The 26010-nt window shown below is 33.3% G+C and overlaps 1 protein-coding gene across 1 annotated transcript; it reads left to right on the top strand.

Moving 5' to 3' along the window:
* Window positions 1-15887: 15887 nt before the first annotated feature.
* LOC115721022 (18.5 kDa class I heat shock protein) lies at window positions 15888-16854 on the top strand. Its single transcript, XM_030650249.2, has one exon. It carries the CDS (start codon window positions 16166-16168, stop codon window positions 16637-16639), a length of 474 nt encoding a protein of 157 aa, XP_030506109.2. The 5' UTR covers window positions 15888-16165; the 3' UTR covers window positions 16640-16854.
* Window positions 16855-26010: the final 9156 nt, after the last annotated feature.

Genomic DNA, 26010 nt, shown 5'->3' with positions numbered 1-26010 from the left:
TAATGTGGTGCTTACTACTACTACAATGGCAACGCTGATCTTTATAAAAGTAACCCAAAACCACAAAAATAACAGAACAGAATGACCAGAGGCATGATGAAAGAAAGAGTGCAATATAATTGTCATGTAATATTTATTTCCTCTGGTAGATAATTCCTTGAATTCCTTCTTTTGATCTTGTCCTTTCATTCATTCGGTTGCTATGCAATAACATAACAGAAAATGACTTTTTTTTTTTTTTTTTTTTTTTGTTATTTAAGCATTTATATATTAGTCGAATTCAATAGGGTGAAAAAAAATATTCTATTTGTATGAGAAGGGTTATTATTACTATTTTTATGTAGTTAAATTTTAGATGGTCAACATAGTATAGCCAAATGTGTTTAGCTTATTTTTATGTATTGGTACTCGACAAAGATTTTACAAGATTCTACGTTAATATCATGTATATATATATATTAAAAAATTAAAAATAGTATAAATTCTAACTTAAACAAATATGTACATGATGGTACAAGTAATAATATTCATGCTTAGATATAGTACAAATCAAGTAACATGGAATTGTAATGGTGTCATGTCCCTTGACATGTTTGTTGTCTCTCTACATTAGAGTGCTTCTCAATTCTTTGTGTGTGATTGTTTGTTGTTGATTGATCTTGTCTGTAATGGCTTCATCCAGTGGAGTGAATAAGGATGTGGAACAAAAATAGAAAAATATATGTCTTGATGACGAGGAGGATAACGAGGTTGTTTGTGAAGAGGAGGAGGTGGAAGAACTCGAGTTTGATGATCGTTGGTGCCTTGTCGGTCGATTATTAACCAGAAAAGTGTCGGACATCATGATATTTCAAAATATTATGGCGGATTTATGGAAACCGGGGAAAGGAATGTATGTCAAGATCATTAAACAGAATAGATTCCTCTTTCAATTTTTTCATGAAATAGATATTCAAAGAGTGCTAACGGGAAGTCCATGGACGTATGATCGAAAGCAGTTAATTCTTGAGCGGCTGAAAAAGGGTGATAACCCGAGAACAATTGCACTAAACAAGCTTGATATATGGGTGCAAATCCATGACCTCCAACCTGGATTCAAAACAGCAAGGGCGGTACAACAAGCAGGGAACTATATGGGCGTTTTTATTGAATCGGATCCGAAAAATTTTCAAGGTGTATGGCGTGAATATTTGCGGGTTCGAGTTTGTTTGAATGTTGATATTCCACTCAAGAGGCGCATGAAATTCAGAAAGAAAGGTGGTGAGTCATTTTATGCTAACTTCAAGTATGAATACCTACCGACCTTTTGTTTCATTTGCGGTATAATGGGCCATTCCGAGCGTTTTTGCCATAAGCTATATGACACTCCGTTGGAGGAAATTGAAAAACCTTATGGTATAGCCATGCGAGCCCCATCAAGAAAGCAAAACTTCCTCACAGCTTCTCCATGGTTGTGTTCCAGTTCTGCCGAGCAACCACCAGGAACCGATGACAACAATGGCGGTCCGAGAATCATTACTCCGACGCCATCAACACAGGCTGATTTAGTGGGATCTCACCAGCTGCATAATAACACCCACGACAGTCAAGGCAATATCATATCACCATCCCATGATTCTAGGGAGGTTGGTCAAAGATTTGATAAGGCCATTTATGATTCGATTGTTAATGAGATAGAGAATGATGCTATGTACACTTCTGATGTGGACATGGATTTGGTGGAATTAAAAAGGAAAAGAATGAAAAGTGCTTTATATAAGGCTGCTGATGTGTCAAAGTCTAAGGGAGTGGACCATGATGATGAGCCCAATAGTGTTCTTGTTAAAGATAATATTGGACTTTCAAAAAATGGGAGTTCGGTGGGCCCTGGTTTCCAGGCCCACCAATCATTATGAATATTATAAGTTGGAATTGTCGTGGGCTTGGGAACTCGCAGGCCTTACAATTCCTAGTAGACATTTGTGTCAGTAAGAAACCCAAATTCTTGTTGCTTTGTGAGACCTTGTGTAAAAAAGATATTGTGGAAAAGGTAAAAATCAAATTGGGCTTTGAAAGTTGTTTCTCTGTTGAAGCCCAAGGAAGAAAAGGAGGCCTTGCATTTTTTTGGAAAATATCAAGTGAAGCCCATCTCTTAGGGTACTCCAACAATCACATTGATATGGAGATTTCTATCACTGGGTATGTCAATTGGAGGCTGACCGACTTTTATGGTGAACCCCAACGTTCACTCCGTGCAACAACTTGGAACCTGCTCCGTGACATCGCTGCTGAGTCGACTCTCCTGTGGTGCGTAATTGGAGATTTCAACAACATCACTTCCAACGTGATGTGAAAGGAGGCCGCCCCTATCCCGACACCCTCATTAACGGCTTCAACCTTGCTCTTTGTGACTGCCGACTTGATGAATCGGCTCTTGGTGGTTATCAGTACACCTGAGAGCGTGGAAGAGGAGGTCCTGCACATGTTGAAATCAGGTTAGATAGAGCCTTTGCTACTCATGAATGGTTCTCTATTTTTCTTGAAGCTAAACTGTCCAATTTTGATTACACTTCCTCTGATCATACACCCCTGCTGCTTGAACCCGATCCTACTATGAATTTTATACCAGTCCGATTGTTTCGTTATGAGAATGCCTGGGGCCGTGAGGCTTTGTGTGGGCAGTTGGTTAAGGACTGCTGGGAGGCAAATTCACATGTTTCTCTTGCTGAAAAAATTCATCTGTGTAGTTTAATTTTAACCGATTGGGGATATGAAATTACTGGAAGTTTTAAACAGAGGCAAAATAAAAGTAAAAAAAAATGAGCCATTTAAAGTCGGCTCCTGGCTCTTTTTCTACTGATGATTTTTCTGCAGAACAATGTAATTACTTTGAGATTTTAGCTCAACAAGAGATTTATTGGAAGCAACGATCGAAGAAATTTTGGCTACATGCGGGTGACAAAAATAGTAAATACTTTCATGCTACTGCAAGTGCTCGTAAACGTAGTAATGAAATTGTTCAATTGCAAGACAGTGCTGGAAATTGGAAGAATTAGTTTTCGGGGCTTCATCATGTTATTGTTGATTATTTTTCTTCTCTGTATAATGCCGAAGGTATCACTTGTGATTCTGTTGTGAGAGGTATCCATTGTTCTGTGTCTAATGATCATAATGAGGCTCTTTTGCAACCTATTACTCCTGAAGAAATCAAGCAAGCACTTTTCCAAATGCATCCTGACAAAGCACCAGGCCCCGATGGTATGGGTCTTGGTTTTTTTCAACAGCATTGGGAAATTGTTGGCCCTGATATTGTGCAGCTTGTTACGAATTTCTTTGTTACTGAGGAGCTTCCATCAGGTATAAATGACACTCACCTTGTGCTGATTCCAAAAAAGAAAAATTTTACTACTATGGGTGATCTGCGTCCTATTGCCTTGTGTAATGTCTCTTATAAAATTGTGGCCAAAGTTCTTGCAAACAGGATGAGAGGCATGATTGATCTTATTATCTCCTCCACACAGAGTGCCTTCATACCTGGTAGACTTATATCTGACAACATTATGGTCACTTTTGAAGTCATGCATTATCTGAAACGAAAAACAAGAGGCAAAAAAGGCTTCATGGCCTTGAAACTTGACATGAGTAAGACATATGATCGTGTTGAGTGGGACTATCTGAAAGCTGTTATGGTCAAAATGGGATTTGCTAGCAAATGGATTAATCTTATTATGAAGTGTGTCACCTCTGTTAGATATTATGTGGTTCGTAATGGTCATATCTTGGGTCCTATTATGCCTTCTCGTGGGATCCGTCAGGGTGATCCATTGTCTACATATCTGTTTATCATTTGTGCAGAAGGCTTTTCAGCTTTAATCAAGAGTTATGAGGCTAACAGAATTATACAAGGTTGTCATGTGGCTAATGGGGCACCTTCTATTACGCATATGCTCTTCGCTGATGACAATTATCTTTTCTGTCAAGCCACACCTGATGCTGCTGGGAGAAGGAATAGACTTCTCCACACTTTTGAGCTTGCTTCGGGACAGCTTGTTAATGCTACCAAGTCTTCCATCTTTTTTAGTCCCAACATAGTCACTTTGGTTAAGGAGCAAATCACTTATATTTTTGGAATGGCCGAAGCTACTGCTGGTTCTTTCTACCTGGGGCTTCCAAATATCATTGAGAGGAAAAAAAACGGTGATTCTTGGCTTTCTCAAGAACAAGATTGTTAACCGAATCAACAGCTGGGATGGTAAATTTCTTTCTCGTGCTGGGAAAGAAATTTTGCTTAAAACTGTCATCCAATCTCTCCCAACGTATGCCATGAGTGTTTTCCTCATTCCTTTGAGTATTTGCCAAGACATTGAGAAAATTATGGCAAGCTTTTGGTGGAAAACAAAGAGTTCAAATGGACAAGGTATCATCTGGATGTCTTGGGATCGTATGGCCGCACCTAAAGATTCTGGAGGTATGGGTTTTCGACATCTCCATGACTTTAATCTTGCCATGTTAGCCAAGCAAGGTTGGAGACTTCTTTGCTCATCATCTTCTCTTGCTATTCAGGTGTACAAAGATAAATACTACCCTCATACTGATTTGGGTAATAATCCTAGTTTTGTCTGGCGTAGCATTTGGAGTGCACAACAATTGGTTCGGCTAGGGGCTAGAATCACTATCGAACCTGGTCTTTCAACGCATATCCTAAAGCAACCTTGGCTTCCTAACCCTGTCAACCCCTATGTTTCTACTATAGGACCGGGTCTTGATGGGTATTTGGTTAGCTCCCTCTTTGATGTCTCAACCCGAAGTTGGGATGTCTCCCTTGTCAAGGATATGTTTAACACACGGGATGCGGATCTAATTCTTGGAATTCCACTTAGCTCTGCAGCTACTGAAGATTGCTGGTCTTGGACTGGGGATAGAACAGGCAGCTACACTGTAAAGTCTGCTTATGCTATGTTGCAACTTCAGAAGATTTCTCGGTCTGGCGAAAACAATTCGGGATTCTGGCACAAACTTTGGCACCTTAAAATACCGCCTAAAGTGACAAATTTCATGTGGAGAGCAGTTTCTGATGCTCTTCCTACTTGCCTCCAACTGGTTACTAAGTGTGTAAGTATCTCTTCAACTTGTCCTGTTTGTCTCCAACATGTCGAAACAACTTCTCATATTCTCCTCAACTGCCCGCTTGCTTTAAGTTGTTGGCACAAGGTTGATTTGATTCCTCTTGCTGACACTATTGGTCATTGGCTTGATAGTGTGTTTAATAATAATGATGATGATGTTATTTGTCGTGTGGTTATGATTTGCTGGGCTCTTTGGAAAGCAAGAAACACCTTAGTTTGGGACAAAAAAGTTTCTTCTTCTACTCAAATTCTCACTTCGGCTTGAGTTACTCTTGATCATTGGCGTAAAGCTCAAGACAAAACATGTTTATTATCATCCTCTCTTTTGCATGATGGTAGTAACATTGAGCAATGGACGACACCTGCTTCTAATACAGTCAAGATCAATGTCGATGGTGCAATATTTGAGAAGGAAAATGCCTATGGGTTTGGAGTGGTTGCATGTGATTCAACCGGCCAAATAATCGATTTTATTGCCAAATATTACCATGGGAATTACAAGGCGGAGGTTGTTGAGGCTTTAGGGGTTAAGGAAGCCCTTAGTTGGATAAAGGATAAAGGGTGGAGCACGATGGAGGTGGAAACTGACAGCTTACTCACTGTTCAAGCAATCTTTAGTACACAACGAATGTCTTCTGTCTTTGGTTTGGTTACTAATGATTGTAAAACTTTACTGTCTTCTTCACCTAATATTAGTTTATGTTTTATTAAACGATCAGCAAATCGAGTAGCACATTTTGTGGCTAGACGCTCTCGATTATACTCTGATCGTAGCATTCTTGAGAATAATGTTCTAGCTGATCTTCAAGCTATCTTGTAATTGGAATGCTCATTTTAATGAAGTTGATATTTCATTTTTCAAAATATATATATATATATATATATATATATTACTCGAATTCAGGACTCTAATACACACACCCACTTAGAGCTTATAATTTATAATTTTGATAAATAGAAAATGGATATTTCGGTAATGCCAATATATGAAACATGGTTCTAAGCTAGTCTTGGCTATAACAACAAGAACTGCCACCGGCAATAGCATCTATCCTTAATCAGCTTCAGTGGGATCTTTTGATTAATTGGAAAGTGATTGGGTGGTGGTTCTTGAGGTTTTCAATTTCGATCCACGTCCTTGATTTTTAGTAATGAACACAATATTAACAGAAAGAGATTTATACTAAAAACCATATAATTATTTTTAAATTGTTGCAGATCATATAAGAATGAGTTAAAAAATTGTTGATCGGAACTTCCAATCAAATCCAAACAAAAAATAACATGGCAGTGCATTACTTCTGATGATTGCATGTTAATGATTAAAACATTTGATTCAAAAAAAAAATTAAAAAAAAGAATAACAACGAATAATTATTGTTGTTTAATTGTTTAATTTCTGTAAATTCAATTGGTTCAAATATAAAATAAAAAATAAAAATTTAGTTACATTTATTTTGAAATTAAAAGAAAAATGTTGATTTATTGTTAATAAGTTGGAATGAAATTAATTATCTTGACTACTTGTTTGTTATGATAAATTTTATTTTGATAAAGATATAATATTGCATTAAAAAATTAATAAAAATTATTTATAATCTATTGGTTAAAAAATGTAATTAAGATGTTTTATAATATAAAAAATATAAATAAATTTAAATATACAAATCATTTGAATGTTAAAATTATTCATGAATTAAATAACAAATAAAAAAATATAGTTACAGATATATTCAAATAAATAGAATTGGTTGATTTACTGTTAATAAGATAGAATAAAATTATTTATCTTAATTGCATGTTAGAAATTTTAAAACCTAGTTTGAAAAAGAAATAATATTTCATTTAAAACAAAATGTTGATTTATTGGTTAATTATTGTTATTCAAATATTTTCATACATGAAAAATATAACTTAGTGGACATACTGTTGATTTGCAGACAAATGAAATCAATACTTGTACTAGTTCAAAGCAATAGATATTGGGATGAGAACAACCAGTACACTGGTTTTGAAGCTACTGGGATATGTATCCAAAAAATTGCAAATATACAGAATTAGTAGACAGACTGTTGAAAAAATATAACTGCAACAGAAATTCAAGTACCCTACAAATGCAATTTCAGATTGGATATCCAACATTAAAGATCACAAATGATGAAAGCCTGGAGTTTTACTTGCAGTTAAAATCAACAGAAAAGGACATGACAAAACATCCTTTGTGCATAAATATGATCCCCCAACGCAACAACAACATCACAGTTACCTTTTTTTATTGAGGTTGACATAGAAAATGAAGTCCACATGCTTGAATATAGAACTGAGTCAGGGGGAACACCAACACATCAACAAAAAGAAAACAAAAAAGAAGATAATGATGAATTTGACTTTCTTGACTATGCAAAAATAGTTGCTGCAGAAATGATGGCTCAACTAACAAGACATACACAAGATGAACAAGAAAGCAACGATGAAGAAGCATTTGTCATCACAGATAAACGACATTCAGAAATTGAGAAAGAGAAAATGTACAAAGATAAGAAAACTTTGAAGAACGTACTCAGCTACTTTGCAATAAAAAAAATAATGATGAATTTGACTTTCTTGACTATGCAAAAATAATTGCTGCAGAAATGATGGCTCAACTAACAAGACATACACAAGATGAACAAGAAAGCAACGATCAAGAAGCATTTGACATCACAGATAAACGACAATCAGAAATTGAGAAAGGGAAAATGTACAAAGATAAGAAACTTTGAAGAACGTACTCAGGTACTTTGCAATAAAATAATAATTTCAATACAAGGTGAAAAAATCTTGGACAAAGGAATTTCAAATTGAGTGTTTGGATAAAGATTGTAAATGATCACTAAGAGCTTCAAGAAATGGAACAACAGAGAATTTCATAATAAAGAAATACAATGAAAAACACACTTGCTCACTAAGCATCAGATTTGGAGATCAAAGGCAAGCTTCAACAAAAAATATAGGGGTCTGTGTTAAATACAAGTTTTTGAGCATAAAGACAACTGCTACACCATGAGATATTAGATTTGAGATGAATGACAAATATGAGTTACAAATGAATTACATGAAGGCATGGAGGAGTAGGGAACATGCTCTAAACATAGTTAGAGGAAAAGGAAAGAAGTCTTATTAGTTACTGCCTAGTTATTTCTATATGCTCCAAAAAACAAACCCAAGATTTGTAGTGCACATTGAAATTGAAGAAAACAACAACTTCTTGTTTTGCTTCATGGCACTAAATGCTTCACTGAAAGCATGTGAAAAATGGAGACATATAATAGTAGTAGATGAAACATTTCTTAAGGCTTCACATAGGGGAACACTACTAACAGCTAGTGCACAAGATGCAACAAGTAAAATATTCCCATTAGCTTTCTTGGTCAGCATAACGTCAAGGTCTACTTCCCTCTCGTGTTTACCTACCCGATCGACTGTGCCCTCGAGACCTTGAGTGTCCCAAACTAGAACTTACTTCTTCTTGTCGGCCTTCTCCTTCAGAAGAGGTTAGATACACGGTGTCTATTTAGATACGTGTATACATCTTCCCTCTCTAACTGAGAAGGACACTGAGGGTGTCTTGGAGGTAGCCCACTTGACATGGGTTGGTTTCCAGGGTTTCTCTCGTTAGCACGAGGGTTTCCCTAATCCTTAGGTTGAGGCTGTCTCGCGTCCTCATTCCTATGAGAAGCTTCTAGTACATCATTCTGTTAATTTCCTTGGTTAGTAAATCCTTGGGATCCTTGAGGAACGTCTCGCCGTTACTCTTGATTATTTGTTTGATTATCCACTGGAACATCCCTAGTACCCCCAAGTTGTTTTTCTTGGGTGTTTTGGGGATTTCCCTAGTTTGCTTCATGTCTCCTGGTTCTAGAACCTCGTGGTCTTCTTACCCCAGGATCAGGTTGATTCTGAGGATTTGTTCCTTGTGTCGCCCTAGCCGCTGCAACCTCTCTTTCCAACTCGGTGTTTCGTCAGTTAGATTCGGCTAAGTATTGCTGGAGTTGTCTATTTTCCAATTCCACTAATAGTACATACCTAGTTGGATCATAAGCGTCCTCACTTCTAGGCACATATCCGGCAGAATTATTGGTATCTTCATTTCTTCTTTCTGGGTTTTGACTATCACCATCGTAATTTCTCCTTAAACGTGATGTTCCAGTAGTATGGGATCTTTGAAAACTCATTGGCTCTTTCCCAAGGTGATGTGTAGTTTCTTTAGGACGATTTCTATCGTTTTGATTGTTATCAGCCATTGAGTATGGATAGATTTCTGTTTGTAAGGAAGGATTTTGTAACGCCGTAATGCTAAGGCACGCTACACTGCTTTTTCAACTACAGTGCTATCTTTGATAATCAAAGATTTTTCTGGAAAACGTGTCAAATTAAAACTTGTACAATAAATATTAAACTTTATAATTTACATAATAATTTACAAACACCGGGATCCCGATTCTAAAATTTTATACAAAATATGCCAAAATACAATATCCAAGTCGCACGGCAACTACAAAATAATATCCCCAAATGTCCCGAGACCGAGCACACCAGGTCACGCTGCCATGACATGTACAATCTCATCCTAGCACAGGCTCACTCTTGCTCAGCTTTCACCTTACCTTTACCTACACATAGAAGCGAAACTGTGAGTCGACAGACTCAGTAAGAAAAGCATACAACATATCATATAATATCGACTTGTATCTAGGTGCCCATACACCTATTTACAAGGCTCAATAGATGAGTAAGAACGTTCTACCAGCACTATGTTCGTACTGCAGGATCGACACTATGTTCATGCTGCTATGATAGCATCAATAGCATCCACAAGTATGATTGTCCATGATATCACTCTTAACCAGTATGATAACCGACACAATGGTTGTGTCGCTATGATAGCACCAATTCATACTTTATGGGGTGCATATCACTCTTAAACAGTATGATGTATATACCGCTGAACCGACACAATGGTTGTGCCACTATGATATCACCCAAACATATATAATCATACACACATCATGCATACATTCGAATATCCATCTCACACATTATATACAATTCTTACCTTCTTTCCAGATTCAAGTGTGCTGGCCAACCTGAACGGAAAGTATTGTGCGAAATGGAAGCCCTAATCACATAATGAAACCAGGTTAATCACATGATTGAAAACCCTAATCCGGGAAACCCGAACCCACCACTCTAGGTTCTGTTATATTCTCTAGGGACTACACTAACTCTGGAAATAGGGAAACACCCAGCTACGATACTGAAATGGACGAGAATTGAGAAAATGGAGCATTCGGGGACCCTGCCAAAACCGGCTAGCAAGTTCACCCCAAAATTTCCATTTCTTGCTCAATCCTCCATTAAATGCAACCAAACCTTCCAAAGTACCTAACTAGGGTATACACAATATTTTCCAACTAGTAATTCACAAAAGAACTCAATGAAACTCAACATGCTATTAGAGATCAAAGCTTTGAGCTCAAAGCTCAAATTTGCATAAATTCATCACAACACAACCAAACCAGCTACTAAAGGTTAAAATTAACTCAAATCAAACTTAGAATTCGAACCCTAATCATTTCTAACCCTAACAGCTCCCACTTATCAAAATCACATACTTAAAATAACCCAAAGCTTCAAAAACACATAAATAAATGTTCTAGGATTTTACCTTTGCTTTGGATTCACAAAGACTTTGCTTAATATTCAGAAAACACCAGATTGAAGATGAAATCCCCCTGGTTTGCTTCAGTCGAAAGAGAAAGAGAGAGAGTTCTCAAGTTTTGACTTTTTCTTCCAATTTCCCTTATTTTCTAAGATGAGAATTAAAAATAACTCAATTAATCATTGCTGAATAAATAGTAGGCCATGTGTCACTTCTTAGGGCAGCCACCAAATCACACCTTTGCAAAAAGATTAAACTGCCCCTTAATTACAACTTAAGCAATTCTAATACTAGGGGTAAAATAGTCGAATTCCATAACCCCGCTCAATCCTGATATTTTATTTTCTCCAATATACATTCCACTAAGAGATAAGCTTCTAAACTTACCCATGTGATCAAACTAGTCATCCATTGCATTTTCTGTCGTCGCCGAGCAAAAATTATAAAAATTGCATAATTCACATATAAGTCAAATAATACCCCTAGAGTTTAATAAAATCTCCGGAATTGAGAAATTATAACTCTAATGCCCATTTCTAACAATGGGGCCCACAGATAATTAAATTCATAAATAATTATAAAAATAACAGAAATTAGTGCTAATTGCCTTTATTAATCCAATTTACTAAAGCGGTCATTACAGATTTTTCTTAGTTTTATCACTAAGGCTCTCAATGAAAGCACCAAACTGTTAACGCATATTTTCGTTAACCAAAATTAAATAGCCTTTTAGTAATAAATATTCTACAGAAATTAATAAATAATAAATGATTAAATAACACCAGGTATTTTTACGTGGTTTTGTAGTTAAAATCTACACACTCCACGAGTCCTTCTTATTAGGGATATTTATTGAGTACATAATATAATATTAAAATTTAAATAATAGTATCTTCTCTCAATTTTTGCCGTCCCTTTTTCCATAGAATCTGTCCCTATTTATAGGAGTATAAAATTGGCAGTTTTTCTATTTGGGATTAATTCTAATATAACTGTTAATGAAACGTGGACAATCCCCACCTTTTATTTAGTCATATGTGGGATAATATCTAATAACTACCCAACTGATCTTTGTTTTTATCCTTTAGACGATTATTGCTGACTTGGAAAGTTGTATCTCACTTGATATGAGTTATCCTCCTTGTCCATCTTAGGAAAAAATGCTAAGTGTTGGGAAGGTTTCTGTCTCGCTATATTCCTTTTGTGGCTTTTGCAATGCGAGGTGATCTTCTCGCAATGTGTAACCCGAGGCTTGTTGTATATGATTACATTTATTCTGCTCGAGGGATCAATATCCTCTTTTTTGTCTATGTATTCCGAGGCAGATGTATGTCTCGTCAATATTGGTTCAATAGTTGTTATTCTTGTCTCGCTTAAGACTATACAGTCAACGAGTTTTGAATATTTATCTATTAAAATTTTATTTAATAATAACGAGTTATTTTAATCTGCAGTTAATGATATAACATTATTATATCATTAGAGTTGATCCATATTCCTTCTGTAAGACATGTATCAGCTTCTGAAGTATAACCAAATTTTGGGTATAACAAATTAAAATTAGTTATTTATGACAGACAAATTAGTATGCAACATGAAATTTTGACCTCTTTTATAGTTTTATTATGTCTTTCCACAGATGGATGGTCGAGAGTAAAAGTAGTTTTTTTTAATAATATATAAAAAAAAATTATTATATTTTTTTTTGTTACACTTAATTCTCCAAATTGTTTTTTAGTGGTAAATTTCTCTCAAACTATCATTTTAGTGTGTAAATCAAGTGAGAACTAACATAGCTACTTGCTCAAAAAATCTATTTTTTGACATGAGAAAAAGCACTATTTTTTACCTCAAAAAATAAGATGATAAATAAAAACTTTAAAATGCTCAAAATTCTATCCATAATTTTAGTAAGTATGTTGAAGTATATTAACTATATGAGAAATGCTAAAGGGCACCAATGGTGCTTAGCACCCTCCTATGTGTCAATATGGCTATTGATCTAACTAAGTATCGGGTCTCATATAATTTAATATAATAGCTTTAAGGGAGTATCGCTAACCAATCGCAACGTGACATGTCGGAAAGGTGCTAGGCACCACTGATGCCTAATAGCAATGCTCTAACTATATAGACATTTAAATATTTATTGAAGAAGGAAGAACTTTTTTAGCAATAAAAGTCAAGAATCCAGTAGCTTAAAACTGTGGATTAAAATACAAATTTTTTTTCAGTAATATGCTAGTACAAGATTCTAAAATAATCTTATTACAGGTATCTAGCCATTACAACTATATTTCATAGAATGCTACTTTTGTTATATTGATTTATATTTGCATTTTATTTGCCAAAGTTATTTTGGTTTTTTGTTTGAAACCTAGTGTTGTTTTCTAAATAGTTTCAACTTCTAAGTTAAAAAGGGAAATTATAGTAAATGGTCCCAAATCATAGGACTATGTTAGTATATGTCTTTATTTTAAAAAATTATAGCAAATGACCCTAAATTATAGGACTATGTTAGTAAATGTCCTCATTTCAAAATCATTATTTTTTTTAGAATTAGAAGCAAATTATTTAAAGATTATGGTATATCTATATAGTTTTATTAAAATCTTTTTTATTTAAAAGTTATGTCGATTTTTTTAATTTTTTATGAGTTCTGGTTGTTGGTATATAGATTTTGTTGTACGGTATATTTTTATTTTTTTGTATGGTATATTATTATTCTTAGATGATATTTATTTTTTATTATGATATGTATAATAGTGGTATATAATTTTATTAGCATAATAAAAATATTTTAATGTATGTATATAATTTTATTGTCATGCTACATATATTTAATTATTATTTTTATATATTTTGATTGTATGATTATTTATGTTAAATAATATTTAATTAGTTTTTATTTTATTATATACAATGGTAGTATATAATTTTGTTCTCATGGTATATATTATTTTAATTGTGGTATTGGTTAGTATTATAATACACATTTATATATATATATATATTAGTAATATATATTTTTATTATTATTATTTTTTGTAAATATGTTTTGGTGAATAATATTAGTATTTTTTGTTATATATAATTTTTTTTTAAATAATATTTAAGTTCTATTTTCTATTGTACTTTTGTTGACATGATATATAATTTTATTTGCATCCTATATATTTTTATTTTATTTATTGTTATTATCATATATATATATTTCTATTGTAAGGTATATATTTTCTGTTATATGGTATATAAATTTTATTGTATAGTATATTATTTTATTTTGGATAATGCATGTTTAGTTTTTATTTTATCATACATATAATTTTGTTAATATGATATATACAATTTTTTTAATAATATTATATTATTATTATTTTATTTTTTTTATTGTAGGTATATATATTTTCTTGTATGGTATATGGTTTTTGTTGTTTATAGTATATCATTTATTTAAGATGATATTTAGTTTCTATTTTATTATATATAATTTTTTTAGTATGTATTCATAATTTAATGGTGATATATATAAATTTGTTAGCATGATATATATATATTTTTTTTTTTGAGTATTGATTTAGTATTTTTATAATTTCTTTGTGGTATATAATTTTATTACTACAGTATATTAATTTTCAGTACTATGATTTATCAAATACTGCTGTATATATTAATGATCTAATATATTTATTCATTTTTGTTACAATATAATAATATGCACTACTAAAAAAAATTATATAACTTAATTTTATTATTATATATTTTTTTTAAAAAAAAATATGTGATAAATGTATTTTTATAATTCTTATTAGCTAATTTATTATATTTGGCCATTTTCTTAATATTTTTAAAAAATGGACATTTACTAACTTAATTTCTAAATTTAAGATTATTTTGCATCTCAGTCCTAAAAAATTTATGATTGAATCCTTCTTACTTCTTTCATTCTGCTCATCTAATATATTAATAGTTTCAAATTTCATTAATTTCTTTGATTAGTAAGTAATTAATTAAAATTTATCATAAAATGATTTGGAGTTTTTAAAAATTTACTGTTAATCTAACTACAATATCCACTATTATGAAGAAAAAAAAAAAGAAAATAGACTAGAAAGATCATTTGAATATCAAAATGGATAAAACTTAAATAAAAAAATTACATAAATACCACTTACACATATCTTCAACCAAGGATCCATGCTTCTTGGGTAACTATCGCGCAACCACACAACAACTCAGCGCAATCGAAACGAAAATTTAACGAGAAAGAAAACCACCATTAATTCTGGCGACATCACTTGAGAAGACGACTAGAATCAATCAAAACAGGAGTTGTTTCGAATTCATGAAAAAAAAAAAGTGTAGAAAACTTACTAAGAAACTAAAACTCAACCGAAAATCCAGTTTAAGTTGCATAAAACTAATGTCCTAACTTCAATTTTTCAGAACCATGAAAGGCAGATTTCAAAAGTTGAACTGGAGTTCCCAAACAATCCAACTCAAGTATAATCAAAAAAAAAATTACAGTAATACTATAGTAAAATATTTATCCTGGTATATTTTCGTTATTTTCTAGAAATTCTAATGGTAAATTTGTTCATATTAAATCATAAAGAGATATGTAGATAGAGCAACGTACGTGGAAATATTGTTCTGATTTTTAATGTTTCATAACAGTTGCATAAATATTTTATTAACAGTTATTTCGCCTGATTGAAACTTTTATCTGATGCAATCTTCGGCCAACCACCTAGCAACCACTCAGAAACTATCGTCTAATTGAAATCTTCGTCTGATCTGATGCAACATTCGGCCATCTACCCAGCAACCACACTGCAACTATCGTCTAATTGTATAAGTAATAGTATAAGAGGTATTTTGGTAATCAAAATCACATAAAAAGATAAATATTGTTCACACCATAGAAATATTTTTATAAATAAATATCAACTTATATTTTTTATATAATAATTTTTTAAGAAAAATAAGCAAAAACAAAAAAAAAATATGTGAAAATACTTTATTTTAGTGAAAAGGGTGAAAGGATATTTGTGAAGTTCCTATGGCACAATTCTTTCGTTTGGGCTCAAGTTTAATTTGGTAGATGCACAAAAACCCAATAGAAGGTCTGAGAAGCGTCTGGAAGACTGGAATGATTGTCTCGCTCTCTCCCTTCTGTTACGACTTAAGACGAGAACTAACCAGAATCTTCAACTGCTACTAATATATAAACCCACTCATCCCAATTCATAGACAAGAAAAAACAATTCACTACTCTACTGCTACTTATTCATTACATCTTCAAATCACTCTCAACTTTCATCTAATCTTTAATTCTTCTTTGTAGTTTAAGCAAAACATGTCGCTCATTCCTAGCTTTTTTGGTGGCCGACGAAGCAACGTTTTTGACCCTTTCTCTCTCGACGTTTGGGATCCATTCAAGGATTTCCCCTTATCTAACTCATCTTTTCCAAAACTATCTCAGGAAAACTCCGCTATTGTCAATGCCCGAGTCGACTGGAAGGAGACTCCGGAGGCGCACGTGTTCAGGGCCGATGTTCCGGGGCTGAAGAAGGAAGAGGTGAAAGTGGAGGTCGAAGATGATCGAGTCCTCCACATCAGCGGAGAGAGGAACGTTGAGAAGGAAGATAAGAACGACACGTGGCACAGGGTGGAGCGGAGCAGCGGGAAGTTCATGAGGAGGTTCAGGCTTCCGGAGAATGTAAAAGTGGATCAGATCAAAGCTGCTATGGAGAATGGAGTTCTTACCGTTACAGTCCCCAAAGAGGAGGTCAAAAAACCTGATGTCAAATCCATTGAAATATCTGGTTGATTTTTTGGTCTCTTCACAATTGTTAGTGTTCTCCTGGGTCTTTTTCTTGTAATCACTCTGTTTTAGATCCTGTGCTTTTGTTTTTGTTTTCAGTAGATATAGCAATAGCAGGTGTGGTCACTTTGAGCTTTTTCTCATATTATGTTTTGTAATTTCCTCTTGTAATATTGGTAAATGAAATAAATAAAAATTTCAAGATTATAATGTGGTGCTTACTACTACTACAATGGCAACGTTGATCTTTATAAAAATAACCCAAATCCACAAAAATAACGGAACAGAATGACCAGAGGCACGATGAAAGAAAGAGTGCAATATAATTGTCATGTAATATTTATTTCCTCTCGTAGATAATTTCTTGAATTCCTTCTTTTGATCTTGTCCTTTCACTCGGAGGCTTTGCAATAACATAACAGAAAATGATTTGATGGAACTTATAATTTATAATTTTGATAAATAGAAAATGGATATTTTGGTAATACCAATGTATGAAACGTGGTTCTAAGCTATTCTTGGCTCTAATAACAAGAATTGTCACCGGCAATAGCATCCATCCGTAATCAGCTTCGGTGGGATCTTTTGATTAATTGGAAAGTGATTGGGTGGTGGTTCTTGAGGTATTCAGTTTCGATCCATGTCCTTGATTAACTAATTTTCTTTCTTTTGACTAGTTCTCACTACTTTTATGAACCATCTTTCTAAATGTTTACAAACTTGTGAAACCACATAATGATACTTTGAGAGCTATCATTCTAAATGGTAACAACTATCAAGTCAAGTCATGCACTTTGAGCTAGCTGCATTAGAAGTCAATAGTACTTGAAAATTCACTTTTCTTGATGATGCCAGAATTTCGTTGAAGGCAAATGGAATATATATTTAATTTATAATAATTAGAAAAGAAAGTATGATTAGTTGGCTATTGGTACATTTCATTATGTGCTTCAAGTTCCACTACTAGTGTTGGTGATATTTCGCTAAGCCTGTGAAAACTCTTCAACAAATTGTCTTAGTCATGCTCGTAGTCCTTCCAATACCTCTATTAGATCGTTAGCCTTAACTATTATTGGGTTCTCTGGAACATCAACCATCTGTGGGTCAGCGGAACACACATCCTTAGCCCCCAACTCTATTGGTCGTTCCTTTCACATTAATTCTAACTGATCTTCTAGTTTCATGTGTGAGCTCTTATAAGAAAGGTTGATTTAAAAGAAACAAAAGAGTTCAATTATTGGAAGAGAAGATTCTATGTACATATCTAAACTTAATATTGTCAAGCTTAACTAGTAATATTCTATTTATCAAATAAAGTCTTATGAACTCCTAATATAATTTATTCTAAATTTTCAAGAAAGGAACATGTTCCTTCCTAGTTCAATCCAAGACAATAAAGAAATATAAACCTATACATCTTCTTCCTAAAAAGTGTAATCAATCATAAGAGATAGAGGGTACTATTGATGTCTCTAAGCACCACCTAAGATGAGGCTCTAATTATATGTATCACATATAAGACTATTAATGGCAATACCAAGAAAATTAAAACTAACACTTACATAATAGTGAGAGGGATCTTTTCGGTCTTCGTATGTATACTTGTGAGTATCCTTCGGGCTAACGGACGATCGCCTCGATACCAACCGTAACGCCTTAGATATTTTGCCTTATTTTACAAAAATACTATTTTCATGCATAATTTGAAAAGATAAAAAAAATAATTTAAATACAACGAGTGGATTTTAAAAAAATCAAAATACAACAGAGAAGGATCCTTCATTTGTAAAACAAGATACAGTAAGTAAATAATTTTAAATAATGCATTTCCACCGTGTTAGATTTATCAGCGCTTAAAATAAAACTAAGGCACCACGGCGTTAGATCGTTTGTCCGCCCGTAGCCGCTCACAAGATACGTATCGAACCGACCACTGCTCACTATACATACTTCCCCGTCTACACAGTAGGGGGAAAGTAAGGGGGTGAGCTAAAAGCTCGCGTAAGGAAATGCTTATCAAACAATACCATATAATATCACACATACCATTAATGTATTTATTAAGTTTTAGCAATATCATACATGCTCTTTTATAACTATAACCAAATAACTGTACATATGGAAACCTTTATCATACAAGTCTATATTATTTGTTCACACCGTACACATATACAGAGATCATAACTCCAATATCATACTCATAACATAATCATATCAATACTATAAATAATAATGTCATTATCACAACATTGACATATCATAGCCATTACTTACATAACCCGGGCCTAGCCTGACCCTACAATATCCTGGGCCTAATCTGCCCACATAATAACATGGGCCTATGCGGCCTACCGTTGTTATAGGATAGGGTATCTCTATATTCAACAGTAACATCACTGTATCATACCCACCATAACAATCTCATACACGACTCAGGAAAATGCAGGGTAGGGTATCTCTACATTCAACGGCCTTATCCCGTATCATACCCCACCATGGTCCCCCACTTTACCTGAGACGTTAGCATACAACATACAACATATAACATGCAACATACAAATACATCATACAACACACAACCTGAAACATACAAATACAACATACAACATATACAAGTCATACAACCATAATCTATGTATCAATTCACAAACTCATATTGTGTCCATACCACACATTCTCAGTACCATATACATATTCATAAAAAAACAAATCATAAGTCATATTTCAATACATAAAGAATTTAAATTTATGCAGATAAACACATACAAAACTGTCTAATTTCCTTACCTCAAATCCCGCTGCTTAAGAGTTGTTATCTCGTCACTACTACCTATAATAAGACATGGGTCAAGGCCCTAATATTAAAATTCGTACTCTTACAGTACAGCAGAAAGATTACTATTTTTGACCAACAACTACACTAATTCAGTAAAAGTTGTCTTCATAAAAATTATAGAAAATTCCATTATCTTTCCAGTGATATAAAGATCATTAAAAATGGATTAAAACTGAGAGAGTTATGATTATTTTACTGAAACTATTTCTGAGAAGGAATATGGAGTAACGAATTATACGACTTAGCAAAAATACAAACTTTTCGCATTGAAAGGTTCAGAACTAGAAGATAACATCTTCATGAAAGTTTTAGGAAATTAAATTCCCTTTCCAATGATACCAAAATCTCTGAAATTGGAATTATATTCAAAGAGATATTACAATTTTACCAAAACAGTTTTGGAAGAACAAGATTCAAGAAACGAATTACATGATACAGAAGGAAACTAACTTTTCGACATAGTATAACTCCGAATTCACGAAATGTTTCTTCATGAAACTTATGGAAAATTGAATAAGCTTTGAAACCATATATAGATCATTAAAAATGGACAAGAATTGAGAGAGTTATGGTATTTTAAGTGAAAGTACTTTTTTTCTGGGAATATGAAAAAAACGATTTACAAGAACATCGGAAAGATGATAATTTTTGACATAGAATATCACCGAACTGGCGAATAGTTTCTTCATAAAAATTTTAGATCATCGAATAAGCTTTCTAACGATACAAAAATCGCTGGAAACGGATCAATATTGAGAGAGATATGACTATTTTACTAAGACAATAATTTTCAGAAAAAAAATAAAAACGAGATTTCATAGTTTAACCTAAAAGTTCACAACAATAAGTGGAAGAACTCTCTTACCTCTTGATGACTCTTCTTAATCAGTGCTAGATCTTGAAATCTCAAATTATTAGAATGGTGATGATGATCTCAATGTTATGTTGATGAAAATCATGAGTGTTGTTTGGCGAAGAGAATGAAACAAGAAGGAAAATTATAAATCTTTGATAGGTAGCGAGATGGATAACTTGTAGGATATAAGATTTTATGAGTGTCTCTATAAGAATTGTGTTATTTGAAAGAAAGAGATTGAGATTGAGTTTTACTTTTTCTAAGGGTTAGAGACTCTGCATATTACGTATCAAGAATGTGATAGATTTAGGTTTTATAATCTAATTAAATCTATAAAAGAAAATAATAAAATAACCCCTATAATCTGATGCTAATTTAACTCTAAATAGAATAATTAAATAAAAATCTTATTGGTTAGATATAAGTTTTAAATTTAAATTTTAAAACTTAGGGTTTCTATACTAAACTTAACAGGTCGTCACTTTGTACCTTAATTTTGACCCCAATAAAGTTAAAATTACGATAAATCTATTTCTACATAATTTATAGATCTTTGAATTATCTTTCCAACGCCACTGAAATCACCTCAATCCGAGCTCTAGAACTCCAGATATGATCGTTTTAGTAAAACAGTTTTTAATCCTGCGAATTTATCCAAACCTACGAATTTTTAACATTAATTCTATAATAATGTTATTTGATATCACTTATACCATTAATTAAAATCCACTAAATAATTTATAAAACCCTAATAAACTTTCATATTGGGCTTTAATTAAATGATTACCTACCTTGTAAAAATACCATAATATTTTACTTTCGTAGTTAATATAACTTTAACTCTCTCTAGAAAATTGGTACAATAATCTAAGCAACAATCTCAACTCACTAACAACACAAATATATAAGATAATTATCCTTACACAATTAATATCCCAAGGAGAGAAAAAAAAATTAAATACTATTTTAATCTGGATATTACATTCTACCCTCCTTAAAAGAAATTTCGTCCTCGAAATTTAACTACCCAACACTCGGGGTGTTGAGTCTTGATGTCTTTCACCACTTACTGCATTACCTCCTTATCTACAATATATATGGACCCAATAAACATGCATTTAACCTATATCTTATCAGTCAATCCATAACACATAAAATATACACAACTTAATTAAGTATTATTATTTCTCTATACATTACTTAAATACCAAAATGTACTCCATCATAATAACTTACATATACATGCTTTAAATACTAAGTTTTGCAATCACATGCTCGTAATATATGAAAAGTTTTTCTTTCTCTTATGACCATCCTTACATGCTATTAAGAGTGAAACTATTTATTCTTCTATGAGCATCCTTACATGCCATTTAAAGTAACACTAATTATTCTCTAAATGAACATCCTTACATGTCACTTGAGAACACATTATACAATACAAAATAACAAACACAAAGAGTAGGGTAGAAGACCTTATGCAAACTTGTCTTTAATCATTCCCATTCTTTAGTTGAATGTTATTTCCTATAAAAATCTTACTTCTCTACTTGATTTTCTACTATAAGGCTACAATGTCATTCTTTCAATTTCATAGGTGTTACCCACTCATCGATAGACACTTGTTCCATGACACTTGGAAATAAACATTTAAGCTCTTTAAAAGGTCTTCTATATATAAATATTTAATGATCCATTTCGACCACCTTTTTGTCTAACATTCACCTCTTGATATCCTTTATCCATGTATTCATTGCACTTGTCACGCCTTTCCATTTTCCTAGGTAACCACTGTCGGTTCCTTTTGTAGTCTCTTTCTTGTATCACTATATTGTATTTTCTTTGCTAATCTCTCCTATGATGCTTGGTCCTCCATTACCCCCTTCAATCAAGTTGACTTGATTATGAGATTAGCTAGTTTTCTATACTAACTTTTATCTACTTTGGTATTATCTTGCTATAGTGGTGAACTTTGAATCTGTAATGCTGATAGATTCTGATAGTTATGTTCAATGATTGCTTCTTCTAATATACTAGCCATCTAAGGTATCACATAATTTCATACTTATCATAGCATTGATTATCCCAGCCATATTCATGCCCTGTATATTGTAGCCTTCTTTAATTCACCAAAAAAATATCTCAACTTCTTAATTGTACTTCTAAAACTTTTAAATCTCTTAAACATACATTCCAATACTGATTATTTACTTAAGACTATACCATATATGTATTAAAACATAGAAAGCACACTAATAACCCTTTTAAAATAAGTTCAACCCTACCATGGCTTATCGTAGCCTAACTATTTATTATCTGTTGACTTTAAACAATAAGTCAACCATACCAATCTCACAATGTATTGATCAACCAAGTTATTAGGGTAAGGATACTATATATATAATTTGTAAACTATGCCGAACAGACCTTACTCTGTCCATCACTATTATACCTCCTATACCCCTACTTGTATTTGATTTATTACTAGAGACTCACTATTTATAATTCCTTAGTCAGGAATTTTTTATTTTTACTTCTCATACTACCTTTAAGCACAAGTCAATAATTCGTTCAAGCGTCTCATTTTACATCCAAACGCCACCAAATTATCAATACCTATCTTGTTTTTTTTTCTTCTTCTAACTTTTGCACTTTCAATTGGACAAGACTTAGTAGTGTGCAATAAGTTAGTTATTGTTAGCTTGAGAGAGTCCTTCCAAAGATCTCTATTACTGGCTTTTTAGATTGAGAAAAATATCTAATATTTTTCCCTTTTTTTTTTTGCTCTTAACAATTTTAGCTTTTGACAAATCCATAGTCATTTTCTTCTCGGGCACTATAGGGCCTAGAAACACCATCTCTTTTCAAGAAGTGGCCGGACTTTGTGAGTTTTCCTCTTAGTTTTTCATTAGATGACACTCCAACATACTTATACTATTGCCCATAATATAAGTCGTAATTGGATTGTAGTATCCTTTACTTACGTTGTGCCTTGAATTCCTTTATGTTGCATGAGTGTATTTTCTAATCCCAACACTTATCAAAAACTTGTATAGTCCTTGACATGCCATGACATTCTTCAATATATGTTACTTTGGTCCTAATTGTGTCTCACTTTTCTCCCGTGTCTAAGTGAGGCTTTCCTAACATTTTCTCATTGAGCTATACTCCACACCATTGTTGTTGTATCAGCGAGTATTTGGAATCTAGGGATGTCACCCTTGAATGTTAATTCCTCCTCTTTCTCAAGTTTTTGAATTTGCGATCTACTCTCTATAGTTGTTTGTTGTACACCCGCCACAAAGCTGCATCCACAATCTCTTAGTTGTGTAGTTGGGATCAATTCCGAGTAGTCACCCTCTTAGTTGTCTCTCATTCATGTTGTACCCAAATTGTTAGCCGTGTACGGACTTTTTTGTCTTTCTCCTTTGAAAATGTCTCTGTCGAAACCATACACATTTTTTCTCTATTATCTCCTCCACCAAGTAGATGACCTTGAGTTTAAAGTTTACAACTTTCCTTCGGTAATCTAATATTTGTTGATGCTCTGCTTATCTCTTAGTGTTTAAGATACCTTCATAAGTTATTACCTCTAGTAATTTTATCATGTCTCTTTCTAACTTCTCATTTTGGATTCTATTCAGCACACTACACTCCTTTCTATATGATGGCATCGTCCTATCCCCGACTCATTTCTATAACATACTTATCTCCAATGTCTTTGCATACAGTACTCATACTTCTTACCATCTAACTTAGGAGTGTGTAACTTATAGAATATCCAACAAGATAGCACCTTCTCCTTAAAGATCTATTATTTCATCCTTCTTAATAAGTAGGTTTCGTAAATTATACTGTCCCAGTCTGGTATAACGTCTACTATTCTAAGTCATCCCTACTTCCTATATGTTAGGCTTCCATTCATGGCTAGGTGTAGAGACCGCTTCTTCAACCATTCATAGATAGGTGAAAATATATGCGTCGGTACTTAGTTGGCTATTGGTACATTTCATTATGTGCTTCAAGTTCCACTACTAGTGTTGGTGATATTTCGCTAAGCCTGTGAAAACTCTTCAACAAATTGTCTTAGTCATGCTCGTAGTCCTTCCAATACCTCTATTAGATCGTTAGCCTTAACTATTATTGGGTTCTCTGGAACATCAACCATACGTAGATTCGGCGGAACACACATCCTTAGCCCCCAACTCTATTGGTCGTTCCTTTCACATTAATTCTAACTGATCTTCTAGTTTCATGTGTGAGCTCTTATAAGAAAGGTTGATTTAAAAGAAACAAAAGAGTTCAATTATTGGAAGAGAAGATTCTATGTACATATCTAAACTTAATATTGTCAAGCTTAACTAGTAATATTCTATTTATCAAATAAAGTCTTATGAACTCCTAATATAATTTATTCTAAATTTTCAAGAAAGGAACATGTTCCTTCCTAGTTCAATCCAAGACAATAAAGAAATATAAACCTATACATCTTCTTCCTAAAAAGTGTAATCAATCATAAGAGATAGAGGGTACTATTGATGTCTCTAAGCACCACCTAAGATGAGGCTCTAATTATATGTATCACATATAAGACTATTAATGGCAATACCAAGAAAATTAAAACTAACACTTACATAATAGTGAGAGGGATCTTTTTCAGTCTTCTGTATGTATACTGTGAGTATCCTTCGGGCTAACGGACGATCGGCTCTGATACCAACTGTAACGCCCCGATATTTTGCCTTATTTTACAAAAATACTATTTTCATGCATAATTTGAAAAGATAAAAAAAATAATTTAAATACAACAGTGGATTTTAAAAAAAATCAAAATACAACAGAGAAGGATCCTTCATTTGTAAAACAAGATACAGTAAGTAAATAATTTTAAATAATGCATTTCCACTGTGTTAGATTTATCAACTGCTTAAAATAAAACTAAGGCACCACCGGCGTTCTAGATCGTTTGTCCGCCCGTAGCCGCTCACAGTATACGTATCAGAACTGACCACGCTCACTATACATACTTCCCTGTCTAATACCCGTAGGGGAAAGTGGGGGTGAGCTAAAAGCTCGATGAAATGCTTATCAAACAATACCATATAATATCACACATACCATTAATGTATTTATTAAGTTTTAGCAATATCATACATGCTCTTTTATAACTATAACCAAATAACTGTACATATGGAAACCTTTATCATACAAGTCTATATTATTTGTTCACACCGTACACATATACAGAGATCATAACTCCAATATCATACTCATAACATAATCATATCAATACTATAAATAATAATGTCATTATCACAACATTGACATATCATAGCCATTACTTACATAACCCGGGCCTAGCCTGACCCTACAATATCCTGGGCCTAATCTGCCCACATAATAACATGGGCCTATGCAGCCCTACCGTTGTTATAGGATAGGGTATCTCTATATTCAACAGTAACATCACTGTATCATACCCACCATAACAATTCATACACGACTCGGGAAAATGCGAAGGGTAGGGTATCTCTACATTCAACGGCCTTATCCCGTATCATACCCCACCATGGTCCCCCACTTTACCTGAGACGTTAGCATACAACATACAACATATAACATGCAACATACAAATACATCATACAACACACAACCTGAAACATACAAATACAACATACAACATAT

This window comes from Cannabis sativa, chromosome 2, assembly GCF_029168945.1.
Source record: "Cannabis sativa cultivar Pink pepper isolate KNU-18-1 chromosome 2, ASM2916894v1, whole genome shotgun sequence".
Taxonomy (NCBI): Eukaryota; Viridiplantae; Streptophyta; class Magnoliopsida; order Rosales; family Cannabaceae; genus Cannabis; species Cannabis sativa.
The sequence above is the reverse complement of the archived record's forward strand: the minus strand, read 5'-3'. Positions and strand labels throughout refer to the sequence as shown.